The sequence below is a fragment of the Sitophilus oryzae genome, unplaced genomic scaffold (genome assembly GCF_002938485.1).
Source record: "Sitophilus oryzae breed Bouriz unplaced genomic scaffold, Soryzae_2.0 scaffold_1801_pilon_pilon, whole genome shotgun sequence".
Taxonomy (NCBI): Eukaryota; Metazoa; Arthropoda; class Insecta; order Coleoptera; family Curculionidae; genus Sitophilus; species Sitophilus oryzae.
This window is the reverse complement of record NW_022146504.1, coordinates 436,141-456,569: the sequence shown is the minus strand read 5'-3', so window position 1 is coordinate 456,569 and position 20,429 is coordinate 436,141. Positions and strand designations below refer to the sequence as shown.

At 34.0% G+C, this 20,429-nt stretch overlaps 1 protein-coding gene across 4 annotated transcripts in view; it reads left to right on the top strand.

The window, feature by feature from the left end:
- LOC115883012 (insulin-like growth factor 2 mRNA-binding protein 1) overlaps positions 1 to 20,429 on the top strand; it is a 221,651-nt gene that overhangs the window by 134,605 nt on the left and 66,617 nt on the right. The window contains exon 1 of one of the 4 annotated variants that reach the window (XM_030901287.1): positions 15,052 to 15,219. The exons of the other annotated variants lie outside the window; for them this stretch is intronic. Within the exon in view, the coding sequence (XP_030757147.1) occupies positions 15,203 to 15,219 (17 nt within the window). The 5' untranslated portion in view covers positions 15,052 to 15,202. Of the gene's footprint in view, positions 1 to 15,051; positions 15,220 to 20,429 lie in introns of those variants that run through there. 4 annotated transcript variants of the gene reach the window in all.

Sequence of the window (20,429 nt, the reverse complement as noted above, 5' to 3'; positions counted from 1 at the left end):
AACTAATCTGTCAAGAGTCTTGGCTGTTTGTCAACAATATTAGTTTCCCTGTTATCACTACATTGTACATGTTATTTGACCCAGTCTAACGTAATCTTGTTACTACAACAGGCATCCATGAGCAGGGGTGGATGGGCCATATGGGAAAACGGGAAAACTCCCGGTGGGCCGGTCCCAATCAGAGCTCAAAAAAGATTAGATTAGCAAAAAATAAATCTTCTAACTAAAGTGACGTAAGATCCTTAGTGACTCCATAACTAACTAATCAATTTGCATCAGTATAATTTACACCAGTTTGTAAAATAACTATTGTAAAATGTCTTTCTCTGGGACACTTATAATTTTAATAATCATCTGTTGTTTGTTCAGTTTGAAAATTTTTATTATACAAGGTGGGTCTATAATAAATAAGTGCAAATATTTTCGGTGCTGGTAGATCTCAATAAAATAAACATAATATATTCTCTTTATTGAGTTTCAAATTACTGAGAGACAGCAGAGAAGAGTTAAATAAAGTTTAAACTAGATTAGATAATAAAATTATTTTATTATCTAAAATAAAATAATTTTATTATATAAAAAATAAAATTATTTTATTTTATTAAAATAATAAAATTATATAAGAGTTTCTTGCCTTGAACTGCTAATATAGAAATTAATTCCACGCTATGTTCGACATAATGTGGATCAACCTGCTCTCACTACCGGTTTCGGGGCCCTACCCCATCATCAGGTGAGCTTGGGTCGTTTCCACAATATGTCGAGCACAGCGCAGAGTATATACACACGACTTGTCGTAAAGTAGCGGTAAGATATTAAGTCCCGCATCGCGAGATTGCGGCCTGCGTGCAATGGTAGTACTTTCGTACCACCGAGGCACAACTATCGATAGTAAATAAAGGCTTTTTTAATATCTTACCGCTACTTTACGACAAGTCATGTGTATATACTCTGCGCTGTGCTCGACATATTGTGGAAACGACCCAAGCTCACCTGATGATGAGGTAGGGCCCCGAAACCGGTAGTGAGAGCAGGTTGGTCCACATTATGTCGAACCCAGCGTGGAATTAATTTCTATATTAGCAGTTCAAGGCAAGAAACTCTTATATTATTTTATTATATACCTAAAAACTGCAAGAAATTTATTTTCCATTAGATAATAAAATATTGATATGTCTCGAAAATCCAAATATTCTTATTATGGACTGTAACATAACATTACATCAGAACACATTTTTATCCACTGCCTAGGTAGTAAAAATAAATTCATATATACAAGGGTATTGCCTAGGTTTTTTTTCGTTTGAGTCATGGCATTATCATACAAGATGCTAAATGAAGAAAATTATAGAGGAAAAGTTTTGTGATAAGAACTATATAATAACCTAAACAATGCTGCAATTTTAATGGCGACCGCCGTTCATTCAGTTAAAAACACGTGTACACGAGGAGGCTTCTGCTGTAGCAGAAAAAAGAGAATTTCTTTCTACAATGTGTAAGAAAGTATATACCCGAAAAACTAAAAGTAATGTATTTCACAGAGGATTGGGTCAGCTGAACTGAATGAATCAGGGAGTCTTAAAGTTTCTCAAAATCGTGACTGAAAATCTTAGCCTATTCAAGAGCAAATTACTGTTATCGATAATGGAAATAAAGCAGTAATACCTTGTAAAACTGAGCAATTTTGAAGTAAAAATTCAGATGTCCGACCCAATATTGCAAATTACGAAAATTTTGATCAAGACAACTTAGTTTTTTTTTTATAAAACGGAGGCAAAGAGCTTTTTGTACGAGCGAAAAGCACCCTTACTTATATATGAATAAATAAAATATGTTTCTTCGTTATGGTCAATTTGTTTTTGTGGATTTGGGCCGGTTGTCTATTTTTCCCGGGCCGGTTTCCACTTCCCCATCCATGAGTGCTTGATGACATTAAACAACCGAGTCTACATTCCCCTCCAGACCCCCGGTAGTTATTTTGAATCTTCATAGAGTTAAAAAGCCATTGCATATTATCTGTCAAGATAAATGTTTTCCCAGTTGTTTCCTACAACTATTTTTTTGTTGTTATAGAAATGTCTCCATCTAGACTAGAGCGTAAAAGGGGCCCTACATGTAAAGATCTACACAAACCTATATAGTATATATGAAGTACATATATGAGTTTACGATAGTAAGAAATTCCATAAAATAAAATTATGTTAAAAGATGTTTATTGCTTAGAATTGAAGGTTATTTCCAATATAAAGTAGATATAAAACGATCTTACATACATATAGACTTAAATCCACCTATATGTATTTTTAGAAATATACATTTATTAATAGTGATATTTATTTTCTTTCGTGTAAACATATGTTTCTATATTTAAGACAAGTACTGTACTGTATACAAATTTTAATGTATATGAAAAACGATTCTGGTTGTGTTTGTAAAAATCATTCTATTTAACATCAGACAATTTAGTAAAAGTAACCTCTAATAATAATAAGTTATTATTGGCGTTGTGTATGGATTTCCACACCAAATTAACCAAACCATGTAAAAATGCTAAAAAAGAGAAACGGAGCGATTAAAACACCTTTTAAACCATGCATGGTAGTCGAATTATCAATTATTTTCTAATACCTACCTTAAGAGTTTTACTATAAATAATTTTAAATTCCTATATTTAACATTTCGTCTCTTCATGAAACATTGTTTGTGTTTTTTTGTTTTTGGTTTTTTCTTTTTTGTTTTTGGTAGTTTTCCCCTTGGAGTGCTGGAATCATGAGTATTACAACCGTTGATTGAAGATATTATTGACTATTGAAGATTAATTGACTCTTGAAGATCAATTCTTTCAATCCCAAACGATTATAACAGAAAAAGAATACACATTTCAACTACAGTACATTTTATTTTAAATCTCAACACTTTGGACATATGTTTTCCTAAGTTTGAAAATTACATTGTAATTTCATTTTCACTAGCTTTTTCTCACTACAATTCTACTAATAGGTACATGTATGTATATGGAGAAGAATATTGATAAATTAAGGTATTTGTTATTAACAATATTTTTCTGCATATTGTTAATAATAATTGCATATTATTTCTTTAGTAATTATTAATGTTTATTGACAAGTAAATGTGTAACTGACAAAAACATTTGGATTTGATTCTGATATGTTTCTAAAATAGACATAATTATTAAAAAAAACATAGAAATTTCAATTTTATTAAAATTTAAGAAAAATATGTAGATCTAACTTCAAATAATAAAATTGTAAGTCCAAAGAGAGCTGTACCGGGTGGCCAACTAAGAATGGACGCCGGCTGTATCTCAGAAACTACTTATCGTATAACTTTGGAAAAGAAATTCTAATAGGTATGTCGACCAAGAGAAGTTAGGAAGGAAGTCGCTGGAAATTATTTTCAAGTTCGAAAAATGTCCGCTAGGGGGCGTTTCTCTGATAGCCAATCAGAAAACAGGGTTTTTCTTAAAAATATGCAGGTGAACAGGTATTTTAAATATTACCATTGTAAGTATCGAGAAATTTGTATTTTTTTTGATATGAGTGTTTTACTCTATCTCTTAAAATAAAGTGGTGGGGGAAGGTTAAACATGCTTTTATTAAAATAGGAATAACTCTGGTTTGGATTACCCGATTTAAACAAACTAGGGCTCGTTTAAAAGAGCTTTTCTTCCTTAATGATATCCAGTATAAATTTTGTGTCCATATTTTTTTTCGTGGTAGCTAGAGGGCGCTGTTTAACATCATAACAGATATTGCGCTTTTGCATAAAAAATTTAAATAGGAGGCCATGTTTCTCTTTGCACAGTTAAATAGAGTATAAAATTTCCAAAATTTTAGCGCAAACCGCAACTTTCTATCTTCTCTCTAACCGGAGATATTAAGAGAAAAAATCATGTTAGACTGCCGCTTAGGATTATATGGTCTAAAATTTATAGTAGTAGGCTAGGAAACAAAAAGAGGTATATTGGTTACGACAAAATATCAAAAAATATATTTTAATTTCAATTTAATACCATTTAATTGTTTGGTTTGGTTTGGTTTGGGTTGTTTGGTTGATTTATCCATGTTCGTTCTTGATTCGACCCCATAAATTAAAACCCAGGCATATTGAATTTGGTTTGGTTTGGTTTGGTTTGGTTTGATGACCAAACCAAATCAAACCAAACCAAGTAAGTGGTATACAAGAAGCCCCACACATTCATAGTAAAATAAGCGGCACAACTGCACCAGCTGCATCAACTACACCAACCGCATTCATGTTGATGAAATTGCAACAAACGTAATTTCATCCCCTAATAAACAATTAATTTCTTAGAAATTATGGATAGTTCATTTCACTCAGATAATTAAAGAAGTCCAACCATTCGCCATCCTAGAATTCCTGCCAAACATTTACCGACCAACGGTCTTGGTGCTGAACTACTTGCATCAAGGGTAGATTTGGACCAGTAGTGTATATTGTTAAGATTCGCACTTTTAGTGGTATATGAAAAGTGACCCAAACGACATAAACTTTATAATATAATAATAAATAACACAAAAAACAGGTAAAACACGAAAACAAATGAAATGAAGAACGAAAATATCGGATTAATAACTAAATGACGTTACATGAAATATACCCCTAGTTTTCGACCATAAGAAATTCGGCCGTTTTCTGTTAAAAGCAATATGGCGGCACAAAAGTCCTAGAAATTTTAATAAAATTATTGATTGTCCGACTTTCGGACATTTTAATCTGAGGACTACCTACGTATAATTAACCAAGAAATTTGTGAAAATTATATGGATGGATGATAGTGTTACATAAACACGTTTAAATATTTATGACGTCATTATTTTTAAGAAAACGCCCGAAATTCGGATGCATGAAAACTGAACTTAAACTTTTTGATATTTTGACGTAACTAATTTATCCCTTTTTGTTTCCTAGCCTACTACTATAATTTTTAAACCATATAATTCTAAGCGGCAGCCTAACATGATTTGTTCTCTTAATATCTCCGGTTAGAAAGAAGATAGGAAGATGCGGTTTGCACTGATATTTTGGAAATTTTGTACTCTATTTAACTGTGCAAAGAGAAATATAGCTTCCTATTTAAAATTTCTATGCAAAAGCGCAATAAATGTTATGCCGTCAAACAGCGCCCTCTAGCTACCACGAAAAAAATTATGGAAACAAAATTTATACTGGAGATAATTAAGGAAGAAAAGCTCTTTTAAACGAGCCCTAGTTTGTTTAAATCCGGTAACCTAAACCAGAGTTATCCTTATTTTAATAAAAGCAAGTTTAACCTTCCCCCACCACTCTATTTTAAGAGATAGAGCAAAACAGTCTATATATAAAAAATTACAAATTTCTCGATGATTACAATAGTAATATTTAAAATACCTGTTCACCTGCATATTTTTGAGAAAAACCCTGTTTTCTGATTAGCTACCAGAGAAACGTCCTCTAGCGAACATTTTTCGAACTTGAAAATAATTTCCAGCGATTTCTCTTGGTCGATTTACTTATTAGAATTTTTTTCCCAAAGTTATACGATAAGTAATTTCTGAGATACAGCCGGCGCCCATTCTTAGTTGGCCACCCGGTACGTATGTTACGATGACCACAAAAAAACCTTTGATCGAATACAGCACGAAAAATTATACTAGAAGTTCTCACTGAAATAGACTGAAGTAGGCCGACACATACCTACTGGAATCACAAAGGTTGTGTCAGAACAGAAAAAGACAATACAAGATACGTAGACATACAAAGATGTGTTAGACAGGGATACATATTGTCACCATTATTGTTAACGTATACGCCGAATATATAATACGAAAATCTCAAAATTGTCCGGAAGGGGCTAAAATAAATGGAACAATGATAAACAATATAAGATGCAGACGACACCGTGGTATTAGCAGAATCCGAAGACCAGCTGCAAACCCTAATGGACAAACTGGCAGAAGAAAGCATCAGGATGAGTCTAGAGATTAACACCGTCAAGACAAAAACAATGATTTTCAACAGACATCCGCAAGACGATGAAAACATCGACATAATGATAAACGGCCTCCAACTGGAAACCTCGCAGAGATATATTTACTTGGGCAGAGAATTGGAACAGCCAGGTAGACCACTCTAAAGAAATCAGAAAAAGGATTGAAATAGCTAGGGCTGGTTTCCTCAAAATCTAAATCTCTCTAAATTTTTGTGCCATCCGAGAATAGTTATACCAACGAGGCTAAGAACATTAAAATGCTATATTATATGGTCCCTGCTTCAATATGGATGCTAAAACAGGAAGACATCAAATGACTTAATGCTTTTAAAATGTGGATGTACCGACGGATAAGACTCATGCCCACTTGCACCGTTTGTATAAACTTTGTTTAAAGGCTAAACAGTGATTAACTATACATATTTTATTATAGTTAATCACTGTTTAGCCTTTAAACAAAGAATGCGGTTGGTGTAGTACTATATCTAGGGGAGATTGCCCCAGCGCCGGACAGTTCCCAGTACCGGACACTTTTGATTTTCTGGTTTCTATATGAATTGGCTGTAACTCCCTATTAAAATCAGTTAAAACGCTATATGTACGTTAGACATTTCGCCCCATTTCCATTTAGTTCATGTCGTTGTGGAGATATTTGATTAAGTGTTTATGTGTGTTTATGTTTATGTGTGTATATTAAGTGTTTAAGTGTATATTGATTAAGTGTTTACGTGGGTGTTTTCAAGTGATTCCACTAAACTTTAGGCCCCTTTTATAATACGTAAAGGTAACTTTAGTAGTTCACTAATAACTTATATAACAACTTACATTATTGGAGACTATAACCACATGCGCAAACGGACGAAATTATTTCTAGGTTATGTTCAATGCGTATTTTATTTTTCGCTGACATTTCCCCAGTATCGGACACCCGTACATTGCCCAGTACCGGACAAAAAATAATTGATCGTGATAGGCAGATTATAACCGTCAATACTACTATTATTTGTTGTTTCAGGCATATTAATCATGCCAAATAAACAAAAGGGAAAATGGGATGAAACGAGCATGAAAAAGGCTGTGGACCATGTACTGTCAGGGAAATATAGCATTAGAGAGGCAGCGTTCCACTTCCCTGTTCCTAAAAGTTCTTTAGGAGACAGGATCACGACTCTCCGAAAAGGAAATGCCGTTAAAATGACACCTACATTAGGAAGATTTGAAAATACATTTAATGTTGACTTAGAAAATGAACTAGTGGGACACCTTAAGGGTTTGGATAATCGTTTTTTACCAGTCAACAAAAAGGAATTTTTAACGTTAGCATATGATCTTGCTGAGCATTTCAAATTACAGCATCAATTTAGTAAAACAAAAAAGACAGCAGGAAATAAATTTTATCGTGGGTTTATTAAGCGGCATCCCGAATTTTCGTTGCGTTCTGCCCAATCAACTAGCCTTCAGAGAGCGCAAGGATTTAACAAGCAACAAGTGGAGGCCTTTTTTGAGAAGCTGGAGAACCTGATGAAGAAATATTCCTTTTCCCCAAGTAGGATTTTTAACTGCGATGAAACCGGCGTGTCTGTGGTACATTCTAACGCACTAAAAGTTTTGTCATTAAAGGGAAAAAAACAGGTCAGCAAACTAACATCTGGTGAAAGAGGGAAAAATATAACAGTAATGCTTTGTATAAATGCTGCAGGAGACCAATTTATACCACCTTTATTTCTTTTTCTAAGGGAAAGAATGGATGTTAAACTTACGAAAGATGCACCGATTGGAAGCATTTTTGTCGCTCATCTAAGTGGATGGATAACCGTCCAAGGATTTTTAAAATGGTTAAATGCATTCGTGGATCGAGTTAATCCGACTGAGGAAAACCCAATTCTTTTAATATTGGACGGCCATAGCACACATAAGAATCTGCAAGTTATTTTATATGCAAAAGAACACCACGTTCACATGCTAAGTTTGCCCCCTCACACGACACACAAACTGCAGCCTTTGGACAGAGCTATTATGAAACCGTTTAAAAGTGCATTTAATGCAGCATGTGAGGTCTGGATGAGCAAATACGGAAGACTAGGCTTAAAAATAACTGTTCAAGAAATCAGTGGTTAAGGTTGGAAGCGCATTTTCAAAAATTTGTAGAATGGAATTGGCACAATCTGCATTTCAATGTACAGGGATATATCCCTTAAACAAAAATATCTTTACAGAACTAGATTTTCTTCCTGCTTCAAACACTATGAAAATATTAGAAGCCGACAACCAAGAGAACCATGAACCTAAAAATTATTCACTAACCCCTTCTACTGGCTTAAACTTCGGATCTCTAAACCAGTCTTCATTTGACAAAATAGTTCCTTCCGTTTCTACAAGTAAATCAACGGAACTTCTAACTTCTTCTTCTGTTGGTTTTACCGTAAGTTTGACGCCCCGATCTCCTAATAAAGATACAAATATTTCATCTTCAATCATTGATGGGTTGATTCCCGCCATACCTGAAGTTAACAATGAAAAAAGTAGGAAAAAAGTAGAAATCTCCACATTTACCGACAAAACAATGAACTTCTTTCAGTCAGTCGACTATGAGGCAATTCCCTCCACATCAACAGCCTTCCAAAATGCCATCAGTCTGATTTCTCCAGTTACTGATGATCTACAGAGAAAAATAATTTTAAGGAAAAGGAAAGGAGAAAAAAGCGAAATATTAACTTCTACGCCATATAAAAAATGCCTGAAGACAAAGCAGAAGTAAAACAGCAGATTGAGTTAAAAAAACAGGAGAAAGCAAAGCAACAGAGTATAACAAAACAGAGTCGAAGAAATAATGAAAAACAGAAAACCAATACCATATCTGAAAAGTTTCTGTCTGCTAAACGAAAGCTAATAGACGAAGCTGAAGAAAAGAAAACCGACGAAAAGGATTCTAACAAAACCGAGTGCATCATTTGCGGGGAAACTTTTGAGGAGGACTGGGTCCAATGTTCAAGATGTGATGGGTGGGCTCATGTAGAGTGTGCTGATAATGATAATATCCTTTACTTTGTTTGTGACCATTGCATACAATAACTTATTAAGAAGTATGAATTCGTAAGAGTAGTATTATTTCTTGTAATCTCTTCGTTTATCTGTTCTAATAAAAGCTTTGTAAATTTATTTATCTGGTTTAATATTCAAAATATATATTGTCCGGTACTGGGAACAGTTTTTTTTACAAAGTGATTAGCAATACTGCCGTAAATTTATAATTTCACTGTCTATATGAATTCATATCGGTTTAAATTTACTACCATATATTAATTAGGTTTTCTTCCATCAGTGGCAGTCTAAATTTTTGTAATAGAATGTTTTTTCAAAAAAATAGTAGAGAAAGAGCTTAGGTGTCCGGCACTGGGGCAATCTCCCCTATATTATAGTTAATCACTATTTAGCCTTTAAACAAAGTTTATACAAACGGTGGAAATGGGCATCAGATAAGACCTCCAGAACAACAAACTGTAAAGTTTTAAACAAAATGAAAATTCGTGCACACCTAACAGGCACAATCAAAATCAAAAAGACCTTGGACACATAATGCGACACTCAGAAATATGAAGAAATACAGCTGATAATAGAAGGAAAAATCGATGGAAAACGCAGCATAGAGAGGATCTAAAAAATCTCATCATCATCATGTAACCATCGTTGTCCACTGCTGAACGTAGGCCTCCTCCATATTTCTCCATGTCTCTCGATTTTGGGCCGTCATCATCCAATTTCCAGCAATCCTCTTTACATCATCGGTCCAGCGTGTCGGTGGTCTGCCTCTGCTACGTTTATCTGCTCGAGGTCGCCATTCTAACAATCTTCTAGTCCACCTGTCTTTAGATGTTCTCGCCACATGACCTGCCCATCTCCATTTCATTCGAGTTACGTGTTCCACTATGTCTTTAATTTTGTTTTTTTGTCTGATAGTGTTATTAGGAATTTTGTCTCTTTTAGTTATTCCAAGCATGGCTCTCTCCATGGCTCTCTGGGCTACTCTTAAATTTTCTGCTGACTTTTTCGTTAATGTTAGAGTTTCCGCTCCATATGTAATTACCGGCAAGACGCATTGTTCATAAACTTTCCTCTTCAAGCATATGGGTATATCACTTTTAAAGGTCTCCCGTAGTTTGCCAAAAGCAGCCCAACCCAAACCTATTCTACGCTGTATCTCGTGTGTTTGGTTGTTCTTTCCGATTTGTATTTCGTGCCCGAGATATTTGTATATATGTGTTTCTTTTATGTCGGCTTCACCTATTCTGATGTTCTGTGTCAGCACTAAGTTTGTCATTATTTGCGTTTTACTCGTATTTATCCAGAGACCGAGTTTTAATGAGGCCTGCATTAATTCTTCGAGCATCTGCTTTGAATCTCCGATGTTATCTGAGACAAGGACGATGTCATCTGCGAATCTGAGATGTGTCAACCTTTCACCATCGATATTTATGCCCCTATTCTCCCAAGAGAGTGATTTCATTGCGTATTCAAGGACAGCTGTAAAGAGTTTAGGCGAAATAGTATCCCCTTGTCGAACTCATGTGCCTACCTCAATTTTATCTGTTGTTTCGTGAAGTTTTACAGTTGTGGTGGCATTACTATATATGTATTCTATAAGCCTTGTATACCTATAATCTACTCTTCCCTGCTCCAATGCTGCTATTATTGATGTTAATTCTACTGTGTCAAATGCTTTCTGGAAATCAACGAACACCAATGCTAGGGGCCTGTTGTATTCCACAGATTTTTCTATCAGGACTTTAATTACTTGAAGATGATCGTTTGTTCCATAACCTTTCCTAAAGCTTGCCTGTTCTCTTGGTTGATAGAAATCTAGTTTACGTTCGAGACGTTTGGCAATGATTTTGGTAAACAGCTTATACAAGTGACAAAGAAGGTTATCGGTCTATAATTTTCAAGCTCGGTGATATCGCCCTTTTTATGGAGAAGTATCGTTATGGCGTTGTTCCATTGAGACGGGATTTTTCCTTTTTCAAGGCATAGATTAAATAAGTCTTTAATCCATTTTAATAGTGTTCCTCCTCCGAGTTTTACAGCCTCAATCACTATGCCGTCCTCGCCCGGGACTTTGTTATTTTTCATTTCTTTTAAGGAGTTTCTGATCTCTTCAGTAGTTATTTCCGGTATATCCTCTGATCCCTGGTTAACTATCTTTTTGCACAGACGTTGTTGACTGTTGCATGTTTGTTGGTGATTACTTGTGTATAGTTCAGTGTAAAAGTTTTCTGTTATTTTCAACAGCCTTTCTCTATTTGCTGTTACGACCCCTTGGTTGTCTTTTAGTTTAAAGATCTCTCTCTTTCCATTTGATAGTTTTCCCTGCAACACCTTCATACTTTTATTCTTTTATTCTCTTCTAAAAAATCTAAACCTCTCTAAATCAAGCTCTGGACAGAGAGTCATATGCCGTATTGATCGCCAACCTGAACAGATAGAAGGCACCTAGGAGAAGAAGGAAACTTCAAATCAAACTATACAAAGTGTAAATATAAAAAGGATATAAAAAGATACAAAATATAAAACAAACTAATTACAAATAGCTATTTCAATTTTTTTTTAAATGGTAAATGGGTAAAAAAATCAATCACCTGTGCAACCAAAAAATATCATTGTAGGCACATAATATCTGTATTTAAAAAACCGGCCTAATTTTGTTTAAACTTATTCATTTACACTCTGTATAAAATTCTAACTATATAAATATAAAACCTATGAACTAGTGGGGTTGCAGTCGGAATTGCAACCGACTGGGGTCCGACTGCAACCCCACCTAGTTCCTAGATTTTCTTTCCCACTAGTCAGTCGATACTACTGTATGCTTAAATATAAAACTATAAAAATAAAAAGAGACTTTACCGTTTTACAATTTCAAAGTCACTATTGGCGACAAATTTGTAACCATAAACGGCTAAAAATTCAGTGGAAGTGTCGCCCGCCCACTGCCCACTCGTAAAACATTTTTCTGACCACCCGTAACGTGGACCTACATCAGTGACGTACAAAAATACAATTATTACAGAATCTTCATTCGCTGTTTCTATTGAATGGAGACATCTTCTTCCTTTAAATCAAGGAAAATCTTCAAATTCAAACTTAATTAGATAGGCACAACAGCCGAAATATGTCAAAACCGGTTACCGATCGATCATTGAAGTTAAGCAACATTAGATAAGGTGGGTATTTGGACGGATGAATGTCTGAAAAATTCCGTCGTGCTATTGTTCGTATAGTAGAAGAGTGGAAAATCTATTAATACGCACTGCTCATTTACTACGGTTAGGGCACTGGTTAGGGGCCGGATGTAATCGAAGATATCTCGAGAAAAGATCCTACTAGCCGCTATAAGGGCAATTCACTATCCGGAAATTATGATCAGACTCGATGAATAAACAGCCGACTGAAAATTTTAAGGAATTCAATTTTAAAATCAAAACATTCAAAGCAATCAAATTTGTATTACAGAGAATCACGAAAAAAAGTTGAAACCAAACAATAGACTCGTGGTTCTTTGCAAAGGTAAAGCAACCCTATAGCATGCAGTAGATTTTTTTAGATTTTTACCTTACGCGTTTAAGGATTAAAGCTTTTTTTCTAGTTACTATAATAGTGGAGATGAAATTTCGCTTCATGTACAATACTCAGCGAGCCGCCACTGCAAAACAATTAAAACTCATTCGTGCAACTTTCTGTCGACTGGATAGCCAGTTGCCGGTAGCGGCTAGCGGCTAGATGCTTTTTGTCAAGTCTAATTTTAGTAGTTTTTATGCATCCAAATTTAGGACGTTTTTTTGCAAAAATATGCTTCACATTCATAGTGATATGATTGATAGTCATAGATAGTCATTGAATAATACGGTTCTAGGGCTTTTGTTTTATTAAAAAACGAAGAATAATAATAAAAAATAATAGTAGGTATATTGTTTTATTAGGAGTAAAAATGATACTTTTCGTGGCGAGACTGTACGTTTGACAACATTACAGGCGAGACACAAAGAGTAATTTTTACTCCGAATAGAACATGCTATTTTTTTCAAACGTCACAAATAATTTTTCAAACAATTCTACCTTGTATGTAGTGATGTAAAAAGAAAAAAAAATATTTTGTTTTAAAAAAAACATGTTTTTAAAAAAAAACAAAGGGGTCGGTCTTTTTCATTTTTTTTTAATAACTGCTTTTTCTTAATACAGGCTTAAAACAGAATATAATGTTTGAATCTTTTTAAATCCCTTAGTTTTTAATTGCGTATTTAATAATTATTATAACCGATAACCACAAAATAAAAACAAGATTCTACAACACAACAAATAGGTTTAATAAATTTAACTGGAAGCAAGAACTTCACATAACTTATAACTTTTATAGCTATTGAGTATGGTTACAAATTCCCTATTGGTATAGTAAGGTGTGTGGATTAGTGCCCACTATTCAGTATTTAATCAGATTGATCAGAATCAGAATTATCAAATTCCTCTGCCCCTTCTGATGTATCAGTGTCGTGCACAGAAAAATTTTCAGAGGTATCCGACAGAGAAATTTTTGAACTATCACCATAGTATAAGGAAACCTATCACATTCGGATTCCAGATCAGCTACATCTACATCCATATTTGTGCTTCGATCTGTGCCCATGTCTATTTTTCTTTTTGCACTTTCAGACTTTAGTTTTAAGTTATAGGCAATATAAACTATTTTCGCTGCTCTTTGCAGCGAAATAATTTATTTCGTTTAGACGTCTGCAATCCATAAGTGCTAAAACTTCTTTCGCACGCCTCTGATGTGGCCGGTAGCTGAAGAAAATTTGCAGCTATTTTTGATACAAAATACACACTATTTTAATTAATATATCATTTATTTGTACCAAGAAAAAAAAAACATTTTTTTTAATGTTTTTTTTTTCAAATTTGAAAAAAACGCTACTTGTAGGTATGCAATTATATATCGAGAAACTATGGTTACGTGGCTCATAGATATTACACTCGTTGAATTTGGCACTGTATGTCAGTTTAATAATATATTTGTTCGTATACTTTTGTGCTTAGGAAAGTGTTTATGAAGTGCTTTACTTTTATGCCTAGGCGTTAAAATGACATTTTTATATTGTCAATCGCCTCGCAATAATTAATACATTTGTGACGTTTGAAAAAAAATACATTTTTTTAAATATATAATAAAACGTTTACTTACATAAATTTCTTTAACAATAAATTTGTAGGCTTGAATCAATGCAAAATTTGCAGGTACTCGTATTTAAGTAATCCACGGATTGTCCGGCGTTACCTGGGCGGGCCCGGCGCCCTCGGGCCTCTCTGTAGTTACGCCAATGGTTGCGAAGAAAATTTAATATTCCCATTAAGGTCTTTAAAAATAAAAAAAAAATCGAAAAAACATACCGAAAATATGCACGAAAAGTTTCAAAGTGGCACGAAATGAGTCAAAGGGAATCGAAAGGCAGTAGAAGAGAAATTAGTTATAGTCTAGTTCCAAATTGGGTATACCCCAAATTGTTTAGCAAACCTCTTGATAAAGATGAACGAAGTAGGTACTGTGTAGACCTCCTTGGCTCGTAACCCGGCAAACTATAGCGAACCAAACACCAAACTCCTAGTTCGACAAATCACGAGCCGTGTAGCCGGGCCTTTAGAGCAAGGTACAAACGGAGCGCCAAGAAATATAGGTATATTATTCCCCCAAAAACCGTTGTATCTACGCCCTTTTGTACAAACAACCTGCGACAGTACAATAGACATATTTTAGAATGCATCAATCTTCATAATTTTATTTTTTTTTTACCGCAACAAAAGTGGAATGTTTGTTATGCAACCGCATTATTTACCTTTTGCACAATAACCGGAATTGCTGCCAGTGCAGCAATGTTTAAAACTGCAACGCGTTGTACTACCGGCAAACCGACCGCAGTGCAATTTTAAAAGGCGTATGCGCATAAACATCCGCGTGCAAATTTCAGTTGAGTAGATTTCTTAACGAGACTCCCCGCTCTCGTCTTTCGTCACGCATTTCTCAGTCAGTGAGAAACTTTAAGCGGAGTGGTTACGTCGTATCCTTTTATTTACCTTTTTGTTTTTTTTTCCTGTTTGTTTATACAGTTTATGTTGTGACAGTGCTTGATTTAAAAAGACTTGCCGATGTCCAAGCCGAAGTTGTAAGTACCGAAACATTTATTACATCTCTAACCTAACAAAACAACAAGATAATTGTTTGTGTAATGTACATTTTCGCTGAGATCTACGTAATCTACGAATACAGTGACACGTCCGTATAAAATCAATTGGTGATTGACTGCACGATTTTTAGGAAATACCTAGCTGTTTAATGTAAAAAATGTGAGCGGTGACGATCGTTGTTGGCGGTCGATTCGCCTTGAAGTTTCCATTCATAGAATGTTTTCAGCCGTTTTGAGGTCATTGCCATGGTATTTTTGATACACAGACTTGTTTGTTGGACATCACTATCTCTCTTCCTGCCGTTAACTGTATAAATCGTTGTACTCATTCAGTTATTTACTTAAAGTAATCTACTTTTATCATACCACACTTACAACAGGCGCCGATTAATGCAATAGAGTTGACTGTTTTTGTATAGACGGCTTCATTTACTAAATATCACGTTTACCTATGTTTCATTTATTTTGTTTTTTTTTTCTCTCCAAACGGTAAGAGATAGGATCTAAAATTACTTAATATGTGTTAATATGTGTTTATGTTTAATAGTATAAGTCTTTTATCTATGATATGTGTGTTATATCAATAAGTTAAAACAGTCATTTTATTTCAAAAATCATTAATCTAGGTTTTTATTATCAGCTTCCAGCATTGGTTAATACATTTATAAAGTTCTATAGATAAAATGGTTTAAGAACATGAATAATTTTATCATTTATTGATGTAGTAAGTACCTAGTATTTTTGTGTGTTTTTTAATGTTATCTAAAGATAACGTTTTGTGTAGGGAGTACCTATAGGTATAAAATTAACTCGAATAGAAAAAGAATCTAGAAAAAAAGGGCGTGTTATCAAATTAGTGTAGTTATATCACAGTGGTAATATACATATAATAATATGTATCTAAAATATGTAGGCTCTAACATTTTTTTAAGATGTGGCTGGTACACATTTAGTTTTATTTGTTATTATCTCTATAGGATTAAAATCTTTGTTAAAAATGATTTTTTCAAGCTATAATAACGAAAATTTGTTTTTTTTTTAGATCGTCAATAATGTAAATAAATGATTATTGGAATATTAGATAGAGGGACCGTCATTTACCAGGGCCCTACTCTTTATTTTTTAAAAGAATATTTTTCTGGAAATAGATTTGGTTTGGTTGCCTGGAAACGTTCTACCTATCCTTTTTAATCTTTTCATAATTAGTGTTTATTTTTGACAAATTGAATGTAATTTTGACTTCAAGATTCAATGACTTCTAGAGATTGACACCCCCGAAATTATCATCGACTGTTATTCCCCAACCGTCTTTGACGTTTTTTTTTCATTCATATATGTATTTTGTTCTATACCGGTTTATTCTATACCGGGTGCGTCTCAAAAGTGGCCCGCCCTTATACTTACCTGTTTTATTTTCTCAGATAAAAAATCGAGATTTTATATTGTTAAACATAAATTAGAATTGATTGGCGTATTCAATTATTTTCTGTCATTTCCTGTTTTATCGGAAATGACTACATCTTTTGATTTTTAAATGGCACCCTCAGTATTTTGTTACTTTATTCGATAGAAAATGACACTCTGAATTGCAACATGTGGTTCACAACGACAATTTGACTCGAAATACGACGTAGGTGGTACCAAATTATTTGTAAAAAGATGCTTTTTTCAAAATATGCTAATGAGTCATCCTCGTTCCATTTGAAAAAATTGAGATATGATTAAAAATACGATTTGGGCATTTTTTAACCAGCCAGGACAAGACACTAAAACATTAGACTGTCAAATTTATTTTTCCAAGGCTCCTTGATTAAAAATTACTGTTTTAACACAGTCATGGCACCCTAGATTGAAATTTAAAATACAATTTTGTTTTAAGCAAAAATGTCAAAAGTTGGCATATGATATGTCATTCTATTCAGAGTGTCATTGTCATTGTCTATCGAATAAAGTAAAAAAAAATACCGAGGGTGCTATTTAAAAACCAAAAGTTGTAGTCATTTCCGAAAAAAACAGGTGGCCGAAAAGAATTGAATATGTCAATCAATCTTAATTTATGTCATATATTAACATACTAAATTTCGTTTTTTTTATCTGAAAAAATAAAAAAGTTATAGGGGTGAGCCACTTTTGAGACGCACCCGGTATAGTTATCTTAGCTTAAAGTTCTATATTATCAAACATACTGGCAAGACAGTGTAAATTAGTCAGAACCACCAAATATGGCAATATTACATAGGATATAGTTTAATAATTAAAAGATAGTTTATAGATATAGGACCCAAATTTTCAATAGTAGGTATCATGCTTGTTGAGTCTATCAGTTCTTATTATCCCTCCGGAAACTACCTACCATCCATTTAGTCTAAAAGCAGCAATAAAAACATGTACTATAGAAACTATCTACTAAATATTTATTATGCCATTATAGAGGACTAGTCTACCCTATAAAATCTATAAAGGTAATGCACTTTTTATTGAGGCTATAGTGCAATTAAAAGATGCTTAATGGTTTTTATAACAGAGTGATAAATTATTAGGTATTATTGTTCATGAGTCATTTTTCCGACTTTTAGTTAGTAATGGTATCTAGCATAGGTATCTAGACTTGTATTTAGGTATCCTAGCAGCATGTAGAAAGTAGAATAAGTGGGAGGGGGTTAATCACTGCGACCGGCGACCTTAAATATCTATCGTATTCCCCTTCCTTGAGTTATAACTCATCATACAGTCTATAACTCATCAAACATCAGGATTCTCCTGTTGTAGGGGGGACAGGGTATTTCACATCCCCCTCTGACAACAGATGTTCTTCCTCCGAGGGCATACACCCTTCCACCGTAGGGGTTTGGCCTAGATGCTAGTTTGTGTGCTAGTTATGGAGTCTGATCTCGCTCAAGTATTAGCCGCCTCTCCTGTTATTGGTCCTTTGGAACTTGCATTGATAATGTTCCCACTGTTGCTAGGGGGTTTCCCTACAGCTTCATCGGTGGCGCTGGGGTTTTTTATACTTGATCTTATAGTATTCCCTAGTACAGAGCCCCGCATGCAGAAATAAGGAGTGGATACAACAGGGTGCCCCCTGGTACTGGTGAGACCAGTAGGTTGAACTCAAGGTTGATCTGGGTTGTTAAGTCAAGACCCCCCACACCCTCTGTCCGTGATACATGACCACAGACAGTAGAGGATGCCTGGTATGACGGACAGGATAATCCCATCCGGCATCGTTCTACGTCTTGGTGCAATTCCCTGGCCGCGACACTACAGCCAGGGACAAGACAGTGACAAGGTTTTGCATCTCCTAGAGAAAGATCCTAGCAGATACATTCAGTTAATATTTTTCCAAATTTAATTTTCTATCTATCTGATGACTTCTGGGATTTTATGATAATCTAAATTTATATTTCTAATACATCGTCAATATTGTCATGAAAACTATAAAATTGTGTTGAAGTAGAGTATGCTGAAGATATAAAGCTGATGCCGATTAAGAGCGAGATTACCAAAATTTAATTTTCGTATATTATTGTATAGCAATTTATCATTGATAGTTTTAACATGACAACACCGATAATATCCTATATTTAGTTGTAGGAGGAATACCACTTCATTTCATATTTTGATTAATTTGCTATCTACATGTCTAGTAACGTTATCAATCAATTAGTTACTCATAATTTTTTCTTTGCTATCATTTAAATATTTAGTACGAAATTTAGTAATAAAAATGGATTTACAGCAAATGTTTAAGGAATAAAACAAAATGCATTCTACGAATACTGTATGATCGAAAAGAAGGCGTAAAAGAGGGCTGGAGAATGACAATCCATGATCATTTTGACGAGATCAATCTCTAGTCATTTACTAAAAATTAACATAAAACTTTACTCAATATAAAAATAAATTGCAACTTCTTAAGGCCAATGGGCAGTACGCACCATTAAAAATAAAGGAGAGTACGGGTCAAGTAAATGATATATAAGGCTTGACCTCGCCAAAATTATCATCGATTGTCATTCCCCAGCCGACGTCGTTTTCTTTTCGATCGTCTTGTACTTACTAGTACCTGGAATTCTAAACAAATAACAAAACACAATTATGTTTATATTTTATATGTATGAAGTACCATACGATGAAAAAAAAAGGACGGCTGGGGAATCTTTTTGTTTGGGATGAAGATTTATTATATTTATATAAATGGAGACACTAGCTACAGTTTTGTAAAAAGTACCTACCCCTGCGATCATATGTTTTAAATATTATTTCTGGATTGAAAAAATAACAGAGAAAACGGCAAAGGAAATATAATATAGTTTTCTACATTTTTTCTATCATCTTAAATAAGAAGGGATATTAAAGAAATATTAACTATTCTTTATTTGTAAGCGGTTTACATTCTCTTTAATAGTTTCATTTATTTTTTTAAGTGTTAAATATATTAATTCTATTAATATATTCATGATATGCATGCAGTTATAAATGCAAACTGTAGATCGCTGCTTCCAATTCATAAAAGCATAAAAATATTAGTATAGACACATGGTATAGACCATCGCCCAAATATGGAGGCTAGTTATGTCATTCAGCGAATGTAAATAACTTCCTTCTGAATCACTCCTTGTCCTGACCTCGACTATTACGTTTTACTACTACAAATGGAAGATATGTATACCTATTTCAGATAGTTTTCATTTGTGTTCAACTAGCTAAGTGAATACGTATTATAACAATGCGTATTTAGATTTGTTGTTTATGCATTGGCTAAGAATACACCTTAAAACAGAATTTTAGTAAAGTAGAAAGTTAAAATATGCATAGTTCATAGTTCTAAAGGTTTTGCATCAGCTGGTTTTGGTTAAATGTTTTTCTTGCTTGTTTGTCAATGTTTTATCACTGTAAAACATCACATATTTCTTTTAAAGAAATGTGTACTCCTAGTCCAACAAATAACGATACTTACGAAAAGACCTAAACCTCGGCAATTTGCCGACCATGACTTTTTAGGCGGATTGTGTACCTTTTGGGGAGTAGTTTTAGGGAAAAAAATTGTAACGCCGTGCATTGCCCCAAATGGCCGAAAAATCAGTTTTTCGCAAATATCTGGCAAAATATGCTTTACAAAATTTTTCTTGAAATAAAAAATGAAGCTTAGGTCATTATCTACAAAAAAGGTTTTGACACATTTTTCG